General features: G+C 54.1%; 9 protein-coding genes across 9 annotated transcripts; 6 read left to right on the top strand and 3 right to left on the bottom strand.

Moving 5' to 3' along the window:
- Positions 1–581: 581 nt before the first annotated feature.
- On the top strand, positions 582–2,683 carry P153DRAFT_390118 (glutamate decarboxylase; the record flags this gene model as incomplete). The annotated part of the gene is made up of 11 exons (XM_033670898.1): positions 582–752; positions 801–823; positions 877–958; positions 1,011–1,036; positions 1,093–1,157; positions 1,217–1,314; positions 1,367–1,477; positions 1,540–1,654; positions 1,702–2,251; positions 2,301–2,498; positions 2,554–2,683. The coding sequence occupies 11 exons, from the start codon at positions 582–584 to the stop codon at positions 2,681–2,683; spliced, it is 1,569 nt and encodes a 522-aa protein (XP_033519038.1).
- Positions 2,684–2,828: 145 nt separating this feature from the next.
- On the bottom strand, positions 2,829–4,319 carry P153DRAFT_434904 (NAD(P)-binding protein; the record flags this gene model as incomplete). Its single annotated transcript, XM_033673116.1, has 3 exons — positions 3,764–4,319; positions 3,345–3,662; positions 2,829–3,255 (listed from the first exon to the last, which is right to left on the bottom strand). Exons 1-3 carry the CDS (start codon positions 3,880–3,882, stop codon positions 2,829–2,831), a joined length of 864 nt encoding a protein of 287 aa, XP_033519037.1. The 5' UTR covers positions 3,883–4,319.
- An 83-nt stretch (positions 4,320–4,402) lies between these two features.
- On the top strand, positions 4,403–5,559 carry P153DRAFT_349728 (uncharacterized protein; the record flags this gene model as incomplete). The annotated part of the gene is made up of 2 exons (XM_033666262.1): positions 4,403–4,877; positions 4,954–5,559. The coding sequence occupies 2 exons, from the start codon at positions 4,403–4,405 to the stop codon at positions 5,457–5,459; spliced, it is 981 nt and encodes a 326-aa protein (XP_033519036.1). The 3' UTR covers positions 5,460–5,559.
- On the bottom strand, positions 5,509–8,520 carry P153DRAFT_349727 (DUF1740-domain-containing protein; the record flags this gene model as incomplete). The annotated part of the gene is made up of 1 exon (XM_033666261.1): positions 5,509–8,520. One exon carries the CDS (start codon positions 8,518–8,520, stop codon positions 5,509–5,511), a length of 3,012 nt encoding a protein of 1,003 aa, XP_033519035.1.
- A 278-nt stretch (positions 8,521–8,798) lies between these two features.
- On the top strand, positions 8,799–14,627 carry P153DRAFT_349723 (uncharacterized protein). The gene is made up of 7 exons (XM_033666260.1): positions 8,799–11,779; positions 11,830–12,060; positions 12,109–12,393; positions 12,440–13,468; positions 13,518–13,844; positions 13,895–14,036; positions 14,088–14,627. The coding sequence occupies exons 1-7, from the start codon at positions 8,906–8,908 to the stop codon at positions 14,486–14,488; spliced, it is 5,289 nt and encodes a 1,762-aa protein (XP_033519034.1). The 5' UTR covers positions 8,799–8,905; the 3' UTR covers positions 14,489–14,627.
- A 151-nt stretch (positions 14,628–14,778) lies between these two features.
- P153DRAFT_400736 (uncharacterized protein) lies at positions 14,779–16,603 on the top strand (the record flags this gene model as incomplete). The annotated part of the gene is made up of 2 exons (XM_033671849.1): positions 14,779–15,607; positions 15,663–16,603. The coding sequence occupies exons 1-2, from the start codon at positions 14,863–14,865 to the stop codon at positions 16,601–16,603; spliced, it is 1,686 nt and encodes a 561-aa protein (XP_033519033.1). The 5' UTR covers positions 14,779–14,862.
- Positions 16,604–17,488: 885 nt separating this feature from the next.
- Positions 17,489–19,517, top strand: P153DRAFT_301693 (2-isopropylmalate synthase; the record flags this gene model as incomplete). The annotated part of the gene is made up of 3 exons (XM_033664399.1): positions 17,489–17,641; positions 17,715–19,292; positions 19,350–19,517. The coding sequence occupies 3 exons, from the start codon at positions 17,489–17,491 to the stop codon at positions 19,515–19,517; spliced, it is 1,899 nt and encodes a 632-aa protein (XP_033519032.1).
- A 987-nt stretch (positions 19,518–20,504) lies between these two features.
- P153DRAFT_379275 (uncharacterized protein) lies at positions 20,505–21,883 on the top strand (the record flags this gene model as incomplete). Its single annotated transcript, XM_033669852.1, has 2 exons — positions 20,505–21,768; positions 21,828–21,883. 2 exons carry the CDS (start codon positions 20,505–20,507, stop codon positions 21,881–21,883), a joined length of 1,320 nt encoding a protein of 439 aa, XP_033519031.1.
- A 1,062-nt stretch (positions 21,884–22,945) lies between these two features.
- P153DRAFT_252837 (uncharacterized protein) lies at positions 22,946–23,979 on the bottom strand (the record flags this gene model as incomplete). The annotated part of the gene is made up of 3 exons (XM_033662732.1): positions 22,946–23,080; positions 23,135–23,618; positions 23,675–23,979. Coding segments are annotated over 3 exons (924 nt in total), but the record flags the coding sequence as incomplete, so codon positions are not given.
- Positions 23,980–24,319: the final 340 nt, after the last annotated feature.

The raw sequence follows: 24,319 nt of genomic DNA, 5'->3' as shown, positions 1-24,319 counted from the left end.
TCAGAGCACGTCCCCATACAAACGCTGCGATCGAGCAAAGGGTTGTTCCTGAGATCCATCTCCACGGGAGCCCCACCCTAGAATCATAACAATGCTAGCTCGATCCCACGCACGGCATCGTGTGGCAGCGGCAAGGCGATTAATTTGAGCTGCCAAGGTCAAACCCTCAAAGCTTGATTTCTTTAGCGCAGCCCCACTACTATGACGATCTAAATAAATGCTGCGGGGCTGAGACCTGAGATGTGTAGATGTTGTACGCGTCTGCATGGCTGGCTGTGTATCAGCTGTGCGCAGTACCAATGTGTGCAGAACAGGCGTCAGCACCAGGACTCGTTCACCGCTGAACAAGACACGTTGGAGCACGATAGGAGAGCGTGAGCTTCGGGAGAGGTTCCGTGGTGAGATTGTTCGCATGGTGGGGTAGTTAGCCACGTTTGTACCCCATGTAGACGTAATGCCCGCAACGTGTTGATAAACCCGCTCGAGGCCCGCTGAATTCTCCTCGAACAAACTCCTCATTGTAGTGCTTTCAGACCCCTCTTAAACCAAAACTCAACACGAATTGAGCTCTAACCGCCACAATGGTTCACGTCAACCGCGTAGCGACTAGCAAGGAAATTGCCGACTCGAAGCAAGGATTTGAGGAGTTCGAGGCGCTGAAGCTCACTGCTGAGGAGGAGCAAGATGACTACACGTCAACCGTGTATGGGAGCAAGTGGGCGGCGGAGGACCTCCCCAAACATGAGATGCCTGTACGTGTTCTGACAAAGTCATTGGGGTTTGAAGACTAATCGGTGTAGGACTGCGAGATGCCCCCGCATATGTGAGTAGCTGCTTGGAGGAAGATGATAGTAGGAGTGAGACTGACCAATTCAGCGCGTACCGTCTGATCAAGGACGACCTGACGCTTGATGGCACTCCTACGCTCAACTTGGCTTCTTTCGTCACTACATACATGGTTCGAACACCCTCACGTAGGCTGGTTGGCCGATACTGACACACCTGCTTAGGAAGAGGAAGCTGAGAAGCTCATGGTGTACGTACATCCAACCTCCTCATACTTCATGAGTGCTCGACTGACATACCACTCAGTGACGCCTTCTCGAAGAACTTCATCGACTACGAAGAGTACCCCGTCAGCGCCGACATCCAGAACCGTACGTACAAGACAGGAGAGGAAAGGACATATAAGAGGGCAATGCTAAATGTTGAGCAGGTTGCGTGTCTATGATCGCCAGGCTGTTCAACGCCCCGACCGAGGAAGACGCGAACACTATTGGTACATCGACCATTGGTAGCTCAGAGGCCATCATGGTGAGACATCTCACCTCTGGAAATACACAGACCAGAAGCTGATGTTGCGTAGTTGGGCGTGCTCGCCATGAAGAAGGTCTGGCAGAACAAGCGCAAGGCTGCGGGCAAGCCTTACGACAAGCCCAATCTTATCATGAACTCGGCGGTGCAGGTGTGCTGGGAGGTCAGTACATGCTTCAAACTCTGTTGAAGTTTTCTGTGAGACTGACTGTCATTCCTTTGTAGAAAGCCTGCAGGTACTTTGACGTTGAGGAGAAGTACGTCTACTGCACCACAGACCGCTTTGTCATCGACCCCAAGGAGGCGGTAGACCTTGTTGACGAGAACACCATCGGAATTTGTACGTAAATCATGATCTGCGGTGAGTAACTGAGCTAACACCTCCAGGCGCCATCTTGGGCACCACATACACCGGCGAGTACGAAGACATCAAAGCCATGAACGACATCCTTGTCGAGCGCAACATCGACTGCGACATCCACGTCGACGCAGCCTCTGGCGGTTTCGTCGCCCCCTTCGTCAACCCCAATCTCCTCTGGGACTTCCGTCTGCCCAAGGTCATCTCCATCAACGTATCCGGTCACAAATACGGCCTGGTGTATCCTGGTGTAGGCTGGGTCGTATGGCGTGACCCCAAGTACCTTCCCCAGGAGCTTGTTTTCACCATCAACTACCTCGGAGCGGACCAGGCGTCCTTCACACTCAACTTCTCGCGTGGCGCCTCGCAGATCATCGGCCAGTACTACCAGTTGATCCGTCTGGGCAAGCGCGGATACAGGCGTGTGATGCTCAACTTGACGCGTACTTCGGACTACCTGGCCGCGAATCTCGAGTCGATGGGCTTCATCATTCTTAGCCAGAAGAGTGGAGAGGGTCTCCCGCTTGTGGCTTGCCGCATGGACGAGGATCTCGGCAAGCATTACGATGAGTTTGCCATGTAAGTGTCTTCCCTCACTGTGTCTACGCACCATCTAACGTACGAAAAGTGCCCACCAACTGCGCGAGCGTGGTTGGGTCGTCCCCGCCTACACCATGGCCCCCCACTCCGAGAAGATGAAGCTGATGCGCATCGTCGTGCGTGAGGACTTCACAAAAGCGAGGTGCGACGCGTTGATTGCGGACTTCAAGCTTGCGCTGGAGACACTCGACTCGCAAGACGCAAAGAAGATCCAGGAGGACAAGGAGTAAGTCGAGTTCCACACGAGTCGATGAGGATTTTTGTGACTAACATTCCCTTAGGTCACGACAGACTATTCGTCGTCAATCGACGATGAAGACCGCTGTCTTCAAGAAAGCCGCCACGAAGATCTATGGCGAAGAGGATCACAGTCTGCAGGGCAAGCATGACAAGACGCATGCCGTGTGCTGAGCTAGTGTGATGGCGAGCGAAACGAGACGAAGTAACGATTATACAAAGTACATCATGTAGTGGACTATTTATCCTGACCCACCATGCCGTTCCATTTCCCATTCCCATTCCCTTGATGATGATGCTTCTTCCAACCCCACCGACACTACAACCTCTCCAGTTTATTACTCCCCCAAATCTTCCCCCCATCAAGCACAAGCGTATCCCCATTGACATGCCCCCCCGCCCTTGAACTCAAAAATACAACCGCAGCAGCAATATCCTCAGGTCGTCCCACTCTACCGTTCGGATTCGCCTTGTCCAGCGCATCGACGCCGCCAGACTGCTCCATCAGCCCCGCAGCCATCTTGCTCATGAAGAACCCCGGCGCAATGCCATTGACCAGGATATGGCGCGGCCCCAGCTCAACAGCGAGGTTACGCGCGAGATGTAGAACGGCCGCTTTGGACGCCGCGTACGAGTACGCGCCCGCGTCGCCGAGGGAGCCCGTCCCGATCCCAGCCACGGACCCAGTAACAATGACGCGCGAGGGGGACGCGAGTGTCGCGCCCGCCGCAAGAAGCGGCGCGAATCTACCCTCGCATCAGCAACGCATTCCCCAAAAGAACGCAACCCCACCACACAGGATAGAAACGGGAGAAGAAGAGAGAGGGAAACATACTTCTGTATACAAAAAAACACACCCTTGACATTCAAATCCATAACGCGATCCCACCCGCTCTTCTCGTCCACATCGTCAAACCGACTCCCCCACGTCGCGCCCGCATTGGCAAATAGTATATCCACGTGGTCCGTATGCGCCGATACTTCGCGCACCAGCCGCTCTATCTCCGAGACGCGCGAGCTGTCGGCCGGGATGGAGTATGCGCGCGCGTCGGGCGCGAGGTTGGGGAGCGCGTTTAGGGCTGCGACGGCGGAGGCGCATGCGCTGGCTTTGCGGGAGGTGATGAATACTTTGCTGCAGCCGGCTTGGAGGAGTCTGGGGGTGGAGGGTTAGTTGGAGAATGGAGGAATGGGGAGGGGGGGGGGGGGGGAGGGGGGGGGGGGGGGGGGGGGGGGGGGGGGGGGGGGGAAGCTCACCCAGATGCGGCGTGGAGACCTAGACCGCGCGAGCCGCCTGTTACGACTGCGACTTTTCCTTTCAGGCTGAAGATGTTTGCGAAGTCGTGGAGTTGGACGTCGGATTCGGGGGTGCTCATTGTTGCGGTGGGAGGATTGGTTGATGGGATGGATGAGGAGCTTTTCGAGGGGGTTGTAGATGGGGTGATTGAGTGCGTGAAGGCTGGATAGTGGTGTTGTGTTGTAGTGTATTGTTGCTTGGTTATTGTCGCTGTCGCTACCTCGGGCCATACATGCTGTCGACGTACGACGTACGTCGTGTTGGACCGCGGCTCAGACGCGCGCTAGCTGAGAGGGGTAATAAGCTCTGCATAACTCAGTGTACCTTACCCAGAATAGAGATCCATCTATACCACATACTGTCGTCAATGTATACCACCGAATTGTTACATAGAGGAGGGAGCGAGATGGAGACAACACCAAACTCCCGATAAGGTGCTCCACTCAACACACGCTTACCCACGGCTTTACTTATCTCCATATCCATCCCATCCCCTCAACGCCAACACTCCGAACAACGGACCCCCAAAATGAAACCCCCCATATAACACAACACTCCCAACTTCCCTCCTTCTCCTCCCCTCCCCAAACCACCCCAAAATGTCCGCCCACCCCCCAACACCAGCCTACTACCCCACCTCCCCCCCCCCCCCCCCCCCCCCCCCACCAGCCCCCCCCCCCCGCCTGCGCACCCCCCCCCCCCCCCCCCTCCGCAAAACCGCCGACTTCCTCATCCCCCCCCGCAGCGGCCGTGCCTGGCGCGTCCCAGCAACCTGTCTCTTCCGGCTCAGCACGCCCAAAGGCCCACAAGTCGGCGACCTAAATCTCTGGAACGCAGACGATCCGCGCGAGCGCTTCTGGGCTGCGCGCACGCGGCAGCTACAAGGCAGCCATGTTATCGAGGGGGATAGACTGTGGAGTGTGTTGCCGTTTATGCGGCCGTTGGCGGGGGTGGTGGAGGATGGGTGTAAGCTTGGGGATGTGGGGAGGGAGGCGGGGCGGGATGCGAGGGGTGGGGTGACGCGGTGGGGGGGACGGTGTCATGATTTGCTGGGGACGCGGTGTGATCCTTATGGTATGTTCTTCTTTTTCTTTTTATTTGAGACTGTGTTTTTGGGGCATGGGGGCTAATGGGATTGGATGGGCGGTAGTGAACAACCTTCTCACCTCCTCAACGTACGATTTCCACTGTCATTCTAACCTCGTGCGCGCTGTGCTGCCGTATGGATTGACGGAGTTTGACGTGCATGATGTGCTTAATGTGTTTCAAGTCACTGGCTTGACTCCGGATCCTCAACTCTCCCAAACACCCTCCCCCTCCCCCCCTCAGGAACCCTCTTCCGACCCCCCACCCCCAGGCAGCCAATACTTCATGGAATCCTCCCCCGCAACACCCTCCAGTTTCCTCACCTTCTTCGCCGAGCAAGACCTACTCTGCGCACTGAGCACGTGTCCCGGCGGCGATCTGAGCGTGTGGGCGTGGACGCCCGAGGACGAGGCGATGAAGAAGACGTGTCGGCCGATTCGCGTGGAGGTATTTGAGATAGCCGAGGAAGTGAGGGCGGAGGTGCTTCAGGGGTGGAAAGCGCCCGAGAAGAACGGGTACAGGGGGGGTCATGGTGTGGGTATTCCCATCGGCGAGGGCGTAGATACATAAAGGAAAATGGTGCAAGGGAGGAAAATACTACTTATCCATATGCTTATGCTTATACCGTCTCGACATCAATATCAATATACAGCCTAAACTCCTTCTCCTGCATAACGCCATACAACCGCGCTTTCTCCTCGTCCGTAAACACACGCGAGCAGTGTGTGAATGCGTGCGTGATAAATGCCTTGCACCAGGGTACCCGTCTCAGCCCCGCATACACAGTCGATCTAACGCGTTGCTCCGCCTCGCGCACTCGCCCTGCGCCCTCCTTCCCATCCCCACGCGCCCACTTCCCCCTCTCAAGCTCAAGCTGCCCAGTCTCAAAACGCACATACGCCATCCACAGCGCAGGACAAGCCGCGCCCCCAGACCCCGTGGCGCGTCCATACAGCGCCCTCACCGCATGGCTCGTCGAGCCCCCGCGCTCACCACGCAACGCCTCGTAGTGAATCGCGAACGCCCAGCCCGCTGTGCTGAGGTTCTGTGCGTTTGGTCTGCGCATGACGCTGCGCACTCTGTCGTCGATTGCGAAGCGGGCTTCGTTTGCGGCGTAGAGGGGGAGGAGGATGGTGTTGTTTGGGAAGAGGGCGATGAGGGGGTCGAGGGCTGTGCGGAGGAGTGTTGCTTTTAGGATGGGGGCGTGGAGCGCGTGGTGGGTTAGGAGGCGGGCGAGGGATTGGGCGAGGGATTCTTGGTGCGGTGGTGGGAGGGAGGGGAGGAGGGATGTGTGGTGGGCGAGGGCGGATTGGGGGTTGGGGGTGGAGATGTAGGTTAGGAGGGCGAGGAGAGAGGTGCTTAGGATTGCTGTGGGGTGGTTGCGTTGGATTAGGGCGCGTTGCGTGGTTTCGGTGAAGAGCGTGTGCGCGCGGAGTATCGTGGTGGAGTCGGGTTGTGTGGTTCTCGCGGGCTGGGTCGGAGATCCTTGGGGCGATACGAGGCGCCAGTATGCCTCTGTGGGTTCGTTCTTGTCCATTGCGCTCCAGACCCAGCTGTACAAGAGCTGCAGACTATCTTGCGTCGGATCCCCTTTATGCATGGACAGCGCCATGCTGAAGACTTGGTCTGCTTTCGTAACATTCCCGCGATGCGATTCGGCGAGACCATATGCGTTGTAGAGACGTAAACTGGACGAGCGGGTTTTGAGAAGCTGTTTTGCGATTTTGGGGATATCTGAGGGGAAATGACGCGATGTAAAGGCGAGGAGGTATTCGCCAATGATCGCGTCACTTGACGGATCTGACGCTACGAGTTTGAGAAGTCGCTGTATGAAGCTAGTGCTGAGGTTGATACCCTCGAGTGAGAAATCTTGCTCGAAAAGAAGCGAGCTCGTCATCTGCAAGCTCTTTGACGGGCAATCCGAGAAGTGTCGGAGTGTTTGCACGAATGGGCTCGAGTCATCTATGTCGGTTGGCGAAGACGGCAAGGTGTGCTGTAGATATGGGTCGGACCACCACTTCCACTGGTGCGATCCAACTCGTGGCAATGAAGGAAGGCCGCAGAAACACAAAAAGGCTTCCAGAATAAGTGATGCGTCTGTCGTGGAGGGGACGATTGATAGATATTCCTGGACATCCGAGAAGAAGATTGTATGGAAAGGATCATCTTCAGCCACGTCGTCTGCAGTACGGCCTGGATATCGGAGGTTGAGCATGGCTTCCGACTCGCGCTTTTGGAAATCTTCAAAGACGGCATCTGATGCGATCTTTTTTTGTAGAGGCGCAGGCCCTGGGGGCGGATCATCTTCTGAATTGAAACGACGCCAGCCTTTTGCTTGCGGCTCGCCGATCCGCGGAACTTCGCTTTCCCAAAAGTCTTCGAAGCTTTGGAGAGCGTCTTGTACCTTCGTGCCGGTATTCTGCGGTGGCCGTAAAAGATGAAACTCCAGTAGAGCTTGCCATATAGCCAGGGCGAGCTCCTGGTAGCCTGCTCCGTGAATCATCGAAGTCAGGCGAACCAACACATGCAAAGATATTTCCGGCGAGACTCCCTTGGGGCTCAATCGCAGAGTTTCGAGACACTTGAGAAAAGCGATCCGGGAGTCTTCGTATTTGAATCGAGCAAAACTTGACTGCATGAAGTTGAGATAGTCAAACCACAATGGCGTGCTATATGGATATTTCGCAAGTACGTCTTTCCACTTGATAGCAAGTCTGGCATCATCCCAAGACCGACGCGCTTCGTTCAAGAGTCCTTCATAGAGCCTGACTTGGCTGTCTTGATTGTTCCCAATCTTCTTCAAAGCTTCCTCGTAGATTGGAACACGTACCTCGGCGAGATGTCGCTTGTCCGTCTCGCTCAATTCAGCAGAAGCCCGGTCTAGCATCATCATTGGCTCCTGATGATGGATGAAGTCTAGCCACCCCTCAAGGTCCTCCGGGTGTTCGCGAGTTCTTCTCACGAGCCTGGAGTTCTGGCGAGTGACCTCTGCGCCCACACCGGTAGTCTGTGAATCTGACTCATACAATGTGTCTGGATCAATCAGCTCAGACGACTTGTCATGACGCTCAATACCGCGATAATCCACATCTGGTGCTTCGTCATCTTCAGCTTCATCATCGTCTCGTTTTCGCTTGTTAGTGCTAGAAAGCGAGATGAAGTCGCGGTCTTGAACAGGCTGGTGCTCGGCAGGCTTGATGAATCGTAGCGCGCGGCTACTCTCTTTGGGCACGTGCTTGGCTGTCAATAGTCTTTCCTGTCGTTGTCGAGTTGCTGGAGTGATGTAGATTTTCTTGTCTGTCGACGTCTCTCGATCGATCTTCTGGTCGGTAGACAGCCCTAGGACATGGCCGTGACCACAGCGACGATATGCGGGAACATCATAGCGATTTATCGTTCCATATTTCAGGATGTCAGTGTCGCTTCTGCGGTCGCTGAAGTAGAGTTTTGACGGTTGCGAGTCTCGTGCGTGGCGTTGGTTTTCGTGTTGTGGTGACTTTCTCCTTTCGCGTCGCGTTGTGTCTTTTGGCAGCCTCTCCACATCCTTTACTTTCTGGACTTCTTTGGGCGGTTCTGAGGCCGGCTTGGGCTTTGGTCGGAAACTTGCAAACTTAGGAACGTTCGAAGCCATCTTGGAGAATGTAGCCTACAATAGCGCTTTCAATCGCAAGAGACGATTATGGATGCATCACTATGGTGAACACTCGACATGACGATAGTCTATGTAAGCTGCCGCTGTATTGTTGTATCAAGGATGTTGTCGACTGCTAGACGCGTTGATGAGAGTAAATGCGGTGCACGTGTTAGTTCGGGAGTCCGCACTGCGCGTCATGCGGAGCTAACCAGTGCGCCGTAGCTAGCGGCAGAAATTCGATTTCAAAATTTCGAGCTTCGACACTCTAGCAGTCCGCCAACAAGCCCGCCACGACACTTCCCACGCCTTCCCGCGGCGTCCCATGGCTATCCAGACGCCCATTACCCCACCGCGATAACATTACCACCTCGATACACGCGCAATGGCGACTGCGCTCCAGAAGCAGCTCGCGGCCATCGCCGCCTCGAGCACCCATGAGCTCGACATCAAAGCGCAGAAGTCGGCGCACGGAAAGTCGCTGCTCTTCGATCCCAAGGTCGCCTCCTCGCAGTCGTTTGAGAGCGTGTACTTGCTGTGCTACGAGGGATACAGAGAACTATGCGCGCTGGATCCACGTTTTCTGCATTTTGCCAAGAACCTGTTCAGCGAGCAGAGCAAGGTCGAGGACCGGACGCAGATGACCAAGAAGGAGAACGAGAAGCTGAATGCGGTACTCGAGGCTTTCATCACTCTGGTCGGGCCACGATTGCTGCTCAAGCCGGCGGAGAAGGCGCTCGAGTGGCTGGTGCGCCGGTTCAGAGTGCACGAGTACAACACCGAGTGTCTCGTCTTCACATACCTGCCGTACCACAGCACCCCGCAGTTCCAGTCGCTGCTCTCCATCCTCCCCGCCCAACCGCCGCATGCCCTGCGCTTCCTCTTCCCATACATCGAGTCGAAGACGAAGGCGAACCCGCCGCGCCAGACCATCGTCTACACGGCCATCAACACGCCACAGTTCTTCAATGCCTTCCAGTCATACGTCGTCAAGGTGTTAGAGGCAGGCCACCAGGCATCTCATATGCTCTCTTTCTGGTCGAGCATCACGGTGCAGGCTGTGCACGGCATACTCAACAGCTCCAGCTCAGGCAGGCGAGACATGCAGGACCAGAAGACGGAGGAGCTGCTACTGAGAGTGCTGCCTGTGCTCAACAGCTGCATGCGCGCTTCATACGGAGCCGAAACTGTCGTGGCCTGCTACATGATCGTCGTTGTCTTGGTGACAGAGGCGACACTCGGGGACAAGGTGCTGGACGGGCTGATGGAGGCCGTGGTACTTGCACACGACAGCGAGTCTCTCGACGAATGTCTCATGTCGCTTGCTATCATCGCCGAAGAGCGCTCGCACGCTCAGATTCCAGAAACGGTTTCCAGGCAACTTCTCCGGATCCCACAGCTGTCGCAAAAGCTAGCATCAGTCTCGGCGGCGGAACAATGTCGTGTGGAGCGTCTTGCCCTGGGATGCGCTCTAGGAGCACTTAGTGGCGCCACTCGATCGGACGAGAAGCGCGACACGTTCCACGAGCTCGTCACTTCGAAACTCATCGTTGAATCGCAGGTTCAGATAGCGCTGGCAGCTCTGATCGGGACAATTCGAGACAACGCTCCCGGCTCGGAAGAGCGTGGACAACTGCTCGAGCTTGCTGCAAAGCTGGTCGAGTCGAAACAGGTGCTGAGCATACTCCAAGCTACTGCGAAACAAAACAATGTGGACCTAGAATTGCTCGGTCTTACCATTCAAGAACCTCTGGAAGACCAGACTATCGACTTCGATGATGAAGACGAGGAGATGCTAGACGCAGACGAAGGATCCATCCAGGCATCAGCAATTCAAGTTCCGAGCATCACAACAAGCAGCTTTCTCGACCCCACTGCGACCGAAGACTTTTCCGATGTCGCCAACGCTTTCGAACAAGCTGTGACACTGAATCAGACTACACGATTCCTGGGCTCCGAACCGCTTCACCGCAAAGATGCACTCCAGCAGCCTTTGTATCTCACATTCTTGATCCGGGTGTGGTCTAGTGCCCGACCGGTTCCTGTCCGAGTTGCTGCGTTGCGCGCCGCTGCAACAACGATCAAGCAAGCTGACACTGCCGCTGTTCTCCAACACGTGACACCGTACCTGCTCTTTGCTCTTGCCGATGCGTCTCCAGTGGTCCGCCGCTCCGCTGCTGCATGTGTTGCCGCGTTGTCCGAGAAGGCTGCTAGCAAATCATCCGCCAAAGCTTGGGGGGCTAACATGTACAGCACCACTAGCAAAGTTACAGAGCTGAAAGGGGATGAGATCACGGCCCTGGTAATCTCAATGCTCGTTCCAATACTCGAAGAGTGCGTTATGGACTCCAATTTTGTCATCTCCGCGGTCAGAGATGTGCTAGACGGATCCCAGTCTTCGAAAGCCCAGGCCAAGCATGCGTTCAAGGCCCAAATGCGAACATCAATTCTCTCATTCCTAGCCAATCACGCCTCTCTCACTCCACTTTTGAAAGTCCGACTTTGTCTCTTGCCTGTTGCCAACTTTACCGGGAAGGTTTCAGACAGCGTGCGCGGCAACGCAGTGCTTGCTGTCGTCAGACAGTGGTGTTCCCTATCAACTGCTGAAGTAGCTACGCGCTGTGGTGATGAGACAATTGAGATGGAAGAGGCAGAGCGAGCACATCTTGCTGTATTGATAGCTCAGGAAGCGAAGAGTGCGCAATTGCTGAACGACATAATCACCGGGAGCCTCAGTCAGGAGCGGACAGTGCTTGCAAACGCCGCCTTTGACCAGATTAACTCATTCTGGCCATCACTCAAACCTGATTCGAAGCTGTCCCTAGCTCAATGCATGTTGGGTCTGGCTTTTAAGGAGAGCAGTGAGCAGTACGACAAGCTTTGCAGGGAACGAGCACTTGAGACTCTACGCAATGTCAAGCTCGATTCTGCCACGCTTGTGACTTTCTTGGACACCGTTCCCACGACGGTACAGATGCCCGAGGGACCGCCAACAAAGAAGAGGAGGCGAACTAGCCGGAGCGAAATGGCTCGCGTAGAACTGTCTTCCGCTGATGATGTTCAGCGACTGCTACGCAATCTCACATTGGTGTTGGAATTGGTAGAAGGCTCAAACCCCGGGCAGCACCCCGCTTTGTTCAGGACGCTGTTCAGTGTGTTTGGGGACCTCCAGCCGCTTAAGCAGCAGTCAGGATCAGAGTTGGTCTACCTGCAAAGCATGATTCTAGGAGCTCTAACGCCAATTGTCAACACCCTGAAGGTAAGGAGATATCTTATACTAATGATGGATAATCTGCTAACATTGATCAGGAGCAACCGGACACAGTTGAATACCAGTCCGCAGTACGAGCAGATCTGCTCATCGACTGCATTCGACATTCCACAAGCCCACAGGTGCAGAACAGCGCACTGCTCTTGATTGCCAACCTGGCATCATGGGTACCCGACATGATTCTGCACAATCTGATGCCCGTATTCACATTCATCGGGTCTACACTACTTCGCCAGCAAGATGACTACTCCGCACAAGTAGTGGATAAGGTCAGTTTTTCCATGTGTTATATATGACGATGTTACTGACCTTGTTAGACCATCTCTCGCGTCGTACCTCAATTGGCAGCCTCTCTTCGTTCGAAGCATAAGAACTTCCTTACTGGAGTTTCCGACCTATTGCTCAGCTTCACAGCAGCGTTTGAGCACATTCCGCTACACAGAAGGCTCAAACTCTTCTCAGAGCTGGCTCGGACGCTCGGCCCAGAAGACTCGCTTTCCGCGATCATTGCCTTGCTTGCTGATCGATACCACAACAGCAAGAGCCAGCGCAGGTTCTCAACCGAATTGCTGCTCATGTTTGACCCTGTCCACACGCTTGAAGTAAGCATTACTCAAGATCGTCTAGGTACCGCGCTAACTTATCTAGGCTTTTAAAGGCTACCTCGAACTCGTCACCGATGCTGCTGGGCCAAAGCGCAAGATCTCGGATACGTTGTTTGGCCTGAATGAGAAATCGCCCGCTCAAGTCGAATCTGCGCTCAACGACATCCTGTCCTCACTTGCAGACCTTGCAGCTGACGAGCGTATACGGGCGCACGTGAAGAGGGCCTTCCGACAAAAGGCAGACCCTGCTAAGCCTCGAGAGGTCTTCGCGAACATCGTTCAAACGACCATCCAGTTATCGAAGAAGGTGGCTCAATCACACAAGCTCTACGAATGCTGCAGTCGCGTACTCGCTCGATGCCTGGATCTCCTGCCTACCGCCGATCTCATCAAGTCGGCCGAGCTTCTACTCTCGAACCCGGACGCTCAAGTACAAGTCGCAGCCATCAAGTCGGTGGAACTGCGAGCTGGAACGGCGGTCCAAAACGATCGCTCGTCTGTATCTGCTCTGCTCTCGTTCCTGCCCAATGTTGAGAACGTCTTGCAGGAATCACAAGAGTTGGATGCCAAGATCATTGCAGTCAGCTGCATTGATCGTATCATCGAGCGATTTGGCAAGAGAGATACGTCTGCCGTCGCAGCTATCGCGCAAACAATCTCTGGCCCACAGGCGCTTTCAAGTAGCGATGACAGGATTCGCATACTCTCCCTGCTCTGCTTGACATCAGTCGTCGACGTTCTGGAGGACGGAGCTATTTCCTTCCTCCCGACGGTCTTGCCAGTTGCTTTCGAATATCTGTCACTGGCTATTGAAGAGGAGAAGACTGGGTTGCACAACGCGGTGTACTCACTCCTCTCCAACATTGTCGAGCGACTGGGGTACATGTTCTCGCGCGAGTATCTGGACACGGCTCTCAGGCTGTCACACCGCTCCGCTGCTGGTGATCTAGAAGACGCATGTGACGAAAGCCGTCGTTCGTTCTACCAGAGTGTCTCTGTAGATCTTGGCGCGCAGGAAGTGTTTGCTGCGATTAAGTCTACTTGGTCGCATGCCGTTACCGAGGGCTTTGACGTACGTACTCTATGCACTACTTTCTGAAGTAAAGCTAACAAGGAAACAGGCTTCACTCGAACACCTCGAGCTCCTCCGATCTACCATCGACAGCCAAGCAAAGTCGAAGTTGATCAAAGCCAGCTCGACTCTCTTCAGCTTGCTTCTCCAAATCTTCCATCTCCGAGAAGCAGTCGAGTTGCAGGAAGATGAAGCTTTCGATGATGAGGAAGTTCAGCAACTGGATAACACACTCGTTGAGTCTGTTGTCGCTATGGTATTGAAGCTTAACGACGCTACGTTCCGACCTTTCTTTGTGCAACTTGTGGACCAAGAGGGACCGCGTCGAAGCATCACCTTCTACAAGTTCCTCGCTGGGTTCTTTGACAAGTTCAAGGTATGTAGCATACTGATTGTGACTTGAACCAATACTGATTATTTTTCCAGTCCATTGTTACAAGCTATTCCAGCTACGTCCTCGAGCACGTTGCGAAGATGCTAGAGCACCTTGCCCAAGAAGACGCAGAGTCAGAACTGCGAGGCACAGTCCTCAGCGCGCTGCAGAAGACGTTACAGCACGACCAAGATGGTGAGTTCGAATCCGCCCATCCATACATTCACAACTAACACTCTCTCCCAGGCTTCTGGCAAGCACCGTCCCACTTCACCGTCGTCATGTCTCCTCTCCTCAACCTCCTCACAATCACCCACTCCGAGGAGATCACAACACACGTCATCCCCACAATCGTCGAGCTCGCAGCTACCTGCTCCTCCTCAATTGACAACCTGCGCGCTATCAACTCCACACTCCTCAAATACATGCGCGACGAGCGAGCAAACACGCGTCTAGCTACTGTGCTGTGCGAGCAAGCACTCACACAACGCTTGGGCGAGGAGTGGCTCAGTTTGCTGCCCGAGATGCTGCCGTTTATCAGCGAGTTGCGGGAAGATGACGATGAGGGCGTGGAAAGGGAGACACAGAGGTGGATTAATAGCATGGAAAGCATTTTGGGTGAGGATCTGGAGGCTATGTTGCAGTAGTGACGACGAGGGTGGGATGGGAGACTTTGTGAATCTGAAAAGGGTGGTATACCCCGGGTGTGGATGTGCATGTACGAGTTTAGAATAGCATTGTTGTTTGCATTGCGACTTCTTCTTTTGAATCAAGACTTGTCTGGCAGCTTGTGTATATATTCATCTGTCTCTTGAACCACTTTTTTTCTGAAGAAGCCTCTTGTCGATTTTCCTCGAATCGGGTAGCCGGGACCAGCGGAACCTCTCGGTACGCACGCACGCGTCGTCCCAACGGCATTGCATCACCGCCCACCGCCCACCGATCAACCCTGGTCTTGTACTGGTACCTAGCTATCAAGCTCCCCCGATCTGCACCCAAAACTCCCCTCCACACAACCACCATGTCCAAATCACCATCCACATCACCATCGCGATCGCCCCACGATGTTACATCCACAACCAACATCCTGGCCATGCCAAACTCACACACCTCGCACACCAACAACAACGCGCCGGGGAAACCCTCGCAAAACGGCAGTGCAGGGAGAAACGCGCCCTCGAACCCAGACGTCGAGGCGCTGTTTCTAGTGCGCTTCGACAGCAGAGTCGGCTACACAATCGCCTGGCAGCGCACACGCACCCCGGCCACAGACCTCGACGGTGTGGAGTACAAGGCCCTGCCCTCGGGCCTGCACGCTGTGCAAAACGATCTCGTGTATTTCACACATACCGGGCCTAAAGGGGAGGAATATGTCGGGCTCAGTGCGTTTGCGCAGAGTGAGGCGGGGGCTGAGGAGCGTGGGGCGCGGTTTGTGTCTGTGGGCGTGTTGGTTAGGAGGGAGGGCGTTTTGGGGCGCGCGTGGGTGCTTGCGGGGAGGTTGGAGGGCGTTGCGCGGGAACTGGCGGGGGGGATGGAGGAGCGGGAGGGGGCGGTGTTGGAGCGGGTTTGGGGGGAGGTGCAGGGTGGAGAGGATATGCAGGAGGAGAGGGAGGAGGAAGAGTTACCGGAACATCATCCCGCGCGGAGTGTGTTACGATATGTGGATGTATGCGGGCCGTTGGTGTTCAGACTACAACAAGCCGCTTTGCTACGGAAGAGGGTTCTTTTCGTCGGCGGGCCGCCCGTCAGAGGGGTCTGCGAATTCGGTACGTCTTTGCGCTTTCCCAGCACACAGGCGAGCATGAGAGCTAATAACAACAGTCTACACCCTCACAGTCCTATCCAGCATCTCCCCACGCGACACATCCTCCTTTCTCCCCGGCACAGACACCCTCTTGCGCATCCCATCCCTCTTCTCAATCGGCGTCCACGACATCCCGCTGCTGGAGACACCGCGCGCTAAACACGGCGGGCACACGGGCGCAGACGATCTCCCGCCAGAGGGCTGGATAGCATGCACGACGGACGAGATCATCGCGACGAAAAAACACCTCTTCGATATCATCGTCGACTTCGACGCAAAGGGTAGATGGCCCTCGATCCGCACGAGCGAGGGCGACGCCGTGCGTGCTAGTCAACGGGACCTCGCGCGCTGGAAAATGCTGCGCAGGGAGTTGGCTAGACATGAGCGGCCGCAACTGTACACGGACGCTGAGCCTGCAGATGAAGACGCAGATGGAGACGCCGCCCCCCTCCTCCCCGCCCCTACACAAGACGAAAAGCAAAACCCCGAACACGCAATCGACGACACAACCGTAGAGCCAATAACCTGGTCCCACCTCGCCTACCTAGGCTTCATGTGGTGGGCCAGCGCAGGCGAGAAAGACGCCTTCACCACCGCAGAACGGGACATGGATCGCGAGCTCGTCGCGTGCATACCGCCTCCTTCCCCCTCCCCATCGCCCAATACATCAAAGGCGCTGGAGACGCACCTCATCGGCTACTTTCACCGTATGACGAGCGGGTTTGTCAGGACGCTTGCACAGCTTATACAGGAGGATGAGGGGAGTGAAGGGGAGGGTGATGAGGGGGATGGGGAGGTGTTGATTGATAGGGATGATGTGCAGAGACTGGGGCTGGATGTTTGGAGTCAGGCTGATAGGGCGTTTGTGGGGGAGTTTGCGGAGATGTATTGTGGAAGGGGGGTGAGGGTTGTGGGGGGGGAGGTGCGGTGTTGTGGGGTGGGGGTTCCTGTTTTTTAGAGGGGAGGTGGGTGGATTGGTGTTGGTGTGGTGTTGGATAGAGGGTTTGTGTGGTTGTGTGGAGGGTGTGGTGTACTGGATGGATGGTGGATGGTGGATGGATTGCCGTCTCTTGCTCTTTTGGTTCTCTCGCGATGGATTGTTGGCTTGCGTTTGGTGTTTGTTGGGTAGAGTCAAGCAGGACAAATGGTAGTGTGGTGGTGTGTGGTGGTGTGTAGTGTAGTCTAGTTATCAAAGAAAAGGACAAAGACAAACATAAGTAACAAATAGCTTCAACAAATCATATTCTCTTCGCGGAAAACCATCTTTTGATAGCCTACAAAATGCTCGATTCCTGTACTCCGACATAGTAGTGATAGACTTAGAAGTCATCGTAACGCTGCCAACACGTCAGAGAGGTGAATTGATTTGGGAAAAGTTTGACGGGAGGCGCTCCAGCAAACACCTCGGCGAAAACCTTAGTAAACCTATCTACTTCATTCGCTTGCCTGGTAACATGTTCGTTTGCTAGATCAATCTCCCGGCAGTTCTACACATTTCCCGCCCGATGTCGCTCTGCCCCGCCCTTTCGAATTAGCTCGTCTCGCGGCCGCCCCGCATTTGCGGATGCGTCATGGGCCGAGTGGAAGCGCGACCGAATTGAAACTTTTTTGCGTGGGCATGATGTGATTCACACACACACACACAGACAGATACAGTCATACGACAAACAATATATAACCAATACGCAATACGCCTACCTTCACTCACTCACTCATTCAGCTTTACCTGGGGATAATATCATTTGTCTTGCAATTGCACGGCAACTACGATTCATACTGGACGGCTAGAGAGAAAGGAAACACGGATTTCAATTCGTGAAAGGAAGAGTAGAGGACTTTCAAGATGCCGATGCTCAAGGAGCCGTGGAAGAAATACAAGGCGTTCAAGCCGCTGAATCTGCCGGATCGCACGTGGCCGAGCAAGACGATTGAGAGGCCGCCGCGCTGGCTGTCGACGGATTTGAGGGATGGGAATCAGAGTTTGGTAGATCCCATGGTGAGTTTAAACTCTACGCGTTACTGGAAGACTCACTCGTAGATGTTGTGCCATACTGACATCTCATCTCTAGGACGGCACACAAAAATGGGAGTACTTCCAGATGCTCGTCAAGCTCGGATACAAGGAAATCGAAGTGTCGTTCCCGTCAGCATCGCAAACCGACTTCGACTTCACACAGCGCCTGATCCAGACGCCCGGCATAGTCCCTGATGATGTCTGGGTCCAGGTCCTGTCGCCGTGCCGCAAGGAGCTGATTCGCCGCACCGTCGACTCGCTCAAGGGCGCGAGGAAGGCTATCCTCCATCTGTACCTCGCCACGAGCCCGTGTTTCCAGCAGATTGTCTTCAACATGAATGACGAGGAGACGATTGCGTTGGCAGTCGAGTGCACAAAGTACGCGCGCGAGATTACAAAGGACGACCCCGAGCAGGCAGGGACAGAGTGGACGTACGAGTTCTCCCCGGAGACGTTCTCGGACTCGTCGCCTGAGTTTGCGCTGCAGGTGTGTGAGGCGGTTAAGAAGGCGTGGGAGCCCAGTGTTGAGAAGCCGATTATCTTCAACCTGCCTGCGACTGTCGAGATGGCGACGCCAAATGTGTACGCCGATCAGATTGAGTACTTCTGCAAAAATATCTCCGAGCGGGAGAAGATCTGCGTGTCTCTTCATCCACACAACGACCGTGGCTGCGCAGTCGCGGCAGCTGAACTGGCGCAGATGGCTGGTGCGGACCGTGTAGAGGGCACGCTCTTTGGCAACGGCGAGAGGACAGGAAATGTTGACCTCGTGACTCTGGGTCTCAATCTCTACACACAAGGTGTTCACCCCGGCATCGACTTCTCGGACCTCAAATCCATCATCGACATGGTCGAGACGTGCAACAAAATCCCCATCCACCCCCGCGCCCCCTACGGCGGCCAGCTCGTCGTCTGCGCATTCAGCGGCTCCCACCAAGACGCCATCAAGAAAGGTTTCGCAAAGCGCAAAGCCGACGGCGCAACAAACGAGTCCTACTGGCAAATCCCCTACCTCCCCCTCGACCCCCAAGACATCGGCCGCACATACGAAGCCATCATCCGCGTCAACTCGCAGAGCGGAAAGGGTGGTGTGGCCTGGATCATCCAGCGGCAGCTCGAACTCGACCTCCCGCGGGGCCTTCAAATCGCCTTCTCCAAAGTCGTCCAGCGCGAAACAGACATGTTGGGCCGCGAACTGCTCCCCACGGAGATCACAAAACTCTTCGAGGAAGCATACCATCTACGCCGCAACCCGCGCTTCTCCCTCGTCGACTACGAAATCACAACCGACCGCTCGAAATCCCCCGCGCCGCTACAGGACGGCAAGACGGCCAGCAGCCGCAATTTGCGCCGTATCTTCAAGGGTGTTATTGAAATTGATGGCGCGGAGCATACGATTCGCGGGTCGGGCAATGGCGCTATTTCGTCGTTGGCAGATGCGTTGCGGGGTCTGGGCATCGAGCTTGATGTCGTGGATTACAATGAGCACACTATCGGCACGAGCAAGGATGCAAAGGCCGCCACGTACATTGGGTGTACGGCCGCGGGCAGCAGTACGAAAGTGTGGGGCGTGGGTATCCATCATGATGTCGTGCAGGCTAGTTTGATTGCGCTGTTGAGTGCTGCGAGTTCGGTGCGTTGAGGCATATCCCTTCTTATACACACTGTGAATGTGCTAATGCGTATATAGTTCCTCTCCTCGCGGCCATCGACGCCCATCCCCTTTCGTCCCAAGCGCTCTAATACTGTAGAGATCCCGAGCCCGGAGTCGAGTCCCACACATAAGGCGACGCAGAGCGAGAAAGAGCGCGAGCCGTCTGTTGTGGAGAAATTGGAGGCTGTTGTGAATGGCGAGTAGGCGGATGTTAAGAGTGCGGGGGTGTGAAGGTGGGGAGGTTTGAATAGGGAGGGAGGTCTTTGGAGTTTTGTATTGTGTTCAAAATGGGGGGGTTTGCATTGGGCATCTTGCATTGGGGTTGGAATTGGACTTTGCATTGGAAGTTATATCGGCTGGCTGAGAGGTTGAAAAAGTTATGTTATGCATATGGCTGTTTGTGCTTGAGTCCAATCATATCTTTCTTCTGTTCGTTGGGGTTTACCGTGTCTTGCTGGTGGGAGTTTGAGTTTGAGTTTGAGGGCTTGCTTGAGGATGTTGAAGCGTGGGGTTATGGAGGTGAATGGCCGTTTTATTCAGTGTGTATTTCTCAGTGTTGGGGAAGGGGATGTGTAGTGGGTGTTGTGGTTGTGGTTGTGAGTTTTTGGCTTTTGGGATGGAAAGTTGCTTAGAGAGGATATGGAGGGGGAGATGGGATGGATAAATGAACCTTGTGGTGTGGGTGGGTTCTTTTTCGGCAAAGCGGTATTCGGGATAGGGTTGAGGAAGGGGGTGTTTTCAAGAAATTAGGTACTTTACTTTGATCAAAGACCTAGCGAGCTGTGTACAGTTACCTGGAACGAGGTCCTTCGTGAAGCCTTGATAGATGCTAATCCTAAGTTGGTGTTAGTTCTGGTATTTCGATTACTCGGCTTCTTAGTCTTTAAGGCGGCACCTGCAAGTCTTAGTATCAGGTATTCGCAGACCAACAAACTTCACCCACACTGTATAGTACTCGCCATAATGAAGTCGCTAGCGTGGGGGTCGAATGGATGACATCTACCCCTCACCACACAGGCGAGAGTTCAAGATCGAGACCCCAACATAACAATCATAAACAATCAAGCCTACAAGATGCGCCTTATCAACACTTCCACAGTAATGCTCGAAGAGTTCTTCAACCCACCGGACACCTACGCAATTCTATCTCACATGTGGGGCAAAACAGGCGACGAAACAACCTACCATGAAATGCTAGCCCCCGTGCGAACACGACCAACCTCCACGCTCTCCAAGCCCGGATATGAGAAAATAGTAAAAACATGCGAAGTCGCCCGTGAACGGTATAAGCTTGATTGGGTATGGATCGACACGTGCTGCATCGACAAGACGAGCAGTTCGGAGCTCAGCGAGGCCATAAACTCCATGTTCAAGTGGTACCGATCTGCGACTGTGTGTCTGGTTTACCTCGCGGATGTGAACGTGTTTGAGCGCGAGTTTGTCAAGTCGCGGTGGTTTCGCCGGGGATGGACACTGCAGGAGCTTATTGCGCCGCGGGATGTGGTATTTTTTGACTGCGGGTGGGTGCAGGGCGGGACGAAGAAGTCCATGGCGGGTAGGATTGCGGCTACGACGGGCATCTCGACGAGCGTGCTCACAGGAGCGAGGTTCCTCAGTACTGTCCCCGTGGCGGCGCGTATGTCCTGGGCTGCACTGCGGGAAACGACAAAAGAAGAAGACCTCGCATACTGTCTGCTGGGTATCTTCAGCGTAAATATGCCCATGCTATACGGCGAAGGCGCAAAAGCCTTCATCCGCCTGCAAGAAGAGATCATGCGCAACTCGGCCGACCTCTCGATTTTCCTCTGGGAGGACTCTGCGATGACTCAGAAATACACAGGCCTGCTATCCCGCTCCCCCACGGCCTTTTACCGGATGGGCAAAGTGGCTGTCGAACCAACCTTCTCCCAGCGCGAGTTCCTCGTCACAAACCGCGGCATCCGCCTCAAACTCGGTCTGCACGTGAACGCGGTGCCATCGTCAGGCCTCGCTGTTCTGCCCCTAGGCCACGTCGTAAACCCCTCCAAAGGCTCGCTTGGTATCTACCTCCGGCGGGCGGGCCTCGATCTCTTCGTGCGCACGCGGCCCAAGGAGTGTTTCGAAGGCGATATCAACCGCATGTTCACCAAGTTCCAAGTCGTCAAGTCGCTGCACTACCACCAGTCTGTGGCGATGTGGGACAACAGATTGGTCATCTCGAACCCGCTTTCCCTCCCTGTGTCCAGTGTCGAACCGCCCGGATGCTGGGACCCGAAGCACGGGATCGTGTACTCTGGGTTCAGCGGCGCGTTTCTGGGATACATTGAGTTTGAGCTGAGCGCACACGATAAGTTTGCTGTCGTGTTTTGCCACAGGGATCACGTGTGGTCCTGCGATGTGGTGCAGGGGCAGAAGTGGGCGCAGGTTCAGAAGAACTTCCAGAGTCACTATATGGCGAGGTATGATAGGCTTATATGTGGGGGAAGCGACGCGTACGCTGAGTTTGCGTCCATTGTATCTCATGATAACACGCAGACGCTCAAGGTCTGCTTTTTTGGTGGCAGGACCGTCGAGGTTCGCAAGGCGTCTGACAATCGGGCTTTGGTGCCGGCTTCCACGTAACTTACAGATTCTCCGTTCGAACATGTGGAGCTACATCGCATTTGGCTTACTTACCTCTTTCACTGGAAGAAACACGAGATCGTCACGCCAGCTGAGCATGCTCGGATAAAGTCTATGCGATCATCACCAGAAACGCGTATCATATCCCCGCACTGGGAGACCGAACTCGCGAAAGCTTAATGTCGTCAGCGTAAACAACGTTTTTTATTTTCTAGGGAGAGGGTTAATTACATCCGAGCACCTGCTGGAATTTCGTTTGTCTTGTCGCCTTCGGACTATTGTATAGCGACAAATGAACGTTTTCAGCTGACTGCAAATTGCGGAAGAAAGATCATGGATGACGATGGAAGTTTGGTTTGGCGGCTGCAAGAGGTGTCAGCCACACTGGCCAGGACGAGGGGGGACGATTTCAGTGTCGTCTTAGGGCGAGATTGTGTTTCAGAGTAGACTGGCTCAACAATGGCTTGTAGGGAAGTGACAGTATAATCTTGGAAACATGTTGATGTAAATATACACACGAGAGACTCGTGTTATTCTTCTACTTGATAAAGTTTACTTATAACTAAATCCATACGTGTATTTGAATGGTCTATATATAATCCTTCTATCGATTGCCTATGTAGCTGGCCAAAGTTCCTCAACAAGCAAATCTTGCGTACCAGTCTAAATTCATCCACTAGCAAACTGTCTTCGACCTCTCGTCATCCAAACGTCGGCCGCCCACGACGCCGCTTCGGCTGAGACTTGGCGACTTTATTCTTTGATCCTCCAGGGCTGCTCTGTACTCGAAGTTGCGCTGCAAAAAGTTCCTTTAATCTTACCCTCTCTTGCAACTCTTGCAGCACTTCGCTGGCTTTGGTGTGGAATGGATCTTCTAATAGTTTACTCTTTTTGAGCTCACGAGTTTTGGCTGCTTTAGCCGCTCTAGCATCGTTCGATGCCTCTTTGACCTTGAACCACTCTGGAGTAAAGTCCATGATCTCTCCGGTCTCCTCGAGTTGAGACATGTCGTAATATTCGGCATGCTTAAGCCATGGCTCGAGATGGTTGATAACGAACTCACGATGCTGATTAGCGGCATAACCATGAACTTGTTCCATAATGTATATCAACTCGGCAGCGCAAGTGAACTGCCGGACATCGCCCTCCCAGATTGTGTCCATGTGCTATAATCATGATAAGCTGAACCCAGAATTGTTGGCGTCGGAGGACACACTCACGCAGTAACCCAAGCAGTTCCACGCGATATAGACCTGCCAGTAAGACCCACACGAGGTGAAAGCAAAGACCTGATAGCCATCGCTCTCTTGCGATTGATATCTCGTAACGTCCGTCGGGTCACGAGCCAAATCGTCCAACATAGCCAGGTAAGACAAGCATGCGTGCTGGATCTGATTTTCGGCCTGCTCCCAAGTTGTAGCACGTTTTTTTGCCTCATAAACGGCGAATGGAAATAGGAGGTTCGACTCGCCCCATATGCCATCAACTATCAGTCCACTATCCGGATCTCTCATTTGGGCACGGAGGCGCTTTTTCAATAAGCTTTCATGGGATTTCTTATTCTTGTGATCGACTTTGCAAGGATGATCGAGAGACTCCAAGCTATCATATGATCTAAGGCCCATGGTGGCATCTGGGATCCGCCTTTTCACTGACACATTATCGTGCTCGTCTGTCTCAACAAACTCATACGGCCTCTTGTCGCTAAGGTTCTCGTCAGCTTTCGTCAATATCAGGTTTGATAATACATAAAGGGCTACAACATTCGTAGCGTGTCATCCTCTCTGATCAAACCGAACACATCGTGCCATGCATCTGCTTCCCAGTTGAACTCGGAGGCCTCGAAATGATGATTTAAAATAGCCCGCCTGCTCAGACGGTCTGCCCGATGAACGAGTTCTGCATTCTTTTCCTCGCTCAATTGGGCACTATAGCGCATTACGTCCAGGTCAGGACAGAATTTGCAAGGTCTTCGCACTGTTCTTGGAGAATGTGTCATCATCCGTTGCCTGGACATCGAAACTTCATGGAAGGGCTCCGGTATTAATGGTTTTGTGCGTTTTCGTGCCCATGGATAATCCCTGAGAAGTTAGAAAACGATGGGATGTACTATCTTTGAGCAACGAACCGTTCAGACCCCATTTGAGTTAAATCTGACAGATCTTGTGACGACTGAATACAATATATCGATCGATCAGAAAAGTTCAGAGAATTGCTGTAGAGCAAGAACAAACTTTGAACCACATTTTATAGTGATTGTACTGCGGCACAGCTAAAGGCAACTACCTTTGCGAACAGCTGCGCCGTACCTAGAGTTAGGTACATTCATGCAAACAATATAGCTGCGAGGGTGGCTGAGTTGAAGTATGGCCAAACATCGAAACACACTAACCGAAACGGGAAGT

The sequence above is a fragment of the Dothidotthia symphoricarpi genome, assembly GCF_010015815.1.
Source record: "Dothidotthia symphoricarpi CBS 119687 unplaced genomic scaffold P153scaffold_22, whole genome shotgun sequence".
Classification (NCBI taxonomy): Eukaryota; Fungi; Ascomycota; class Dothideomycetes; order Pleosporales; family Dothidotthiaceae; genus Dothidotthia; species Dothidotthia symphoricarpi.
This window is presented reverse-complemented; position numbering and strand designations above follow the sequence as displayed.

Bases quoted from the DNA above. Each gene is read 5' to 3' on its own strand.
- P153DRAFT_349723 (XM_033666260.1), top strand. From the start codon at position 8,906: ATGGCGACTGCGCTCCAGAAGCAGCTCGCGGCCATCGCCGCCTCGAGC. The intron at 12,394-12,439 runs GTAAGCATTACT...TAACTTATCTAG, and splicing joins ACCCTGTCCACACGCTTGAA to GCTTTTAAAGGCTACCTCGA. The intron at 13,469-13,517 runs GTACGTACTCTA...ACAAGGAAACAG, and splicing joins CCGTTACCGAGGGCTTTGAC to GCTTCACTCGAACACCTCGA.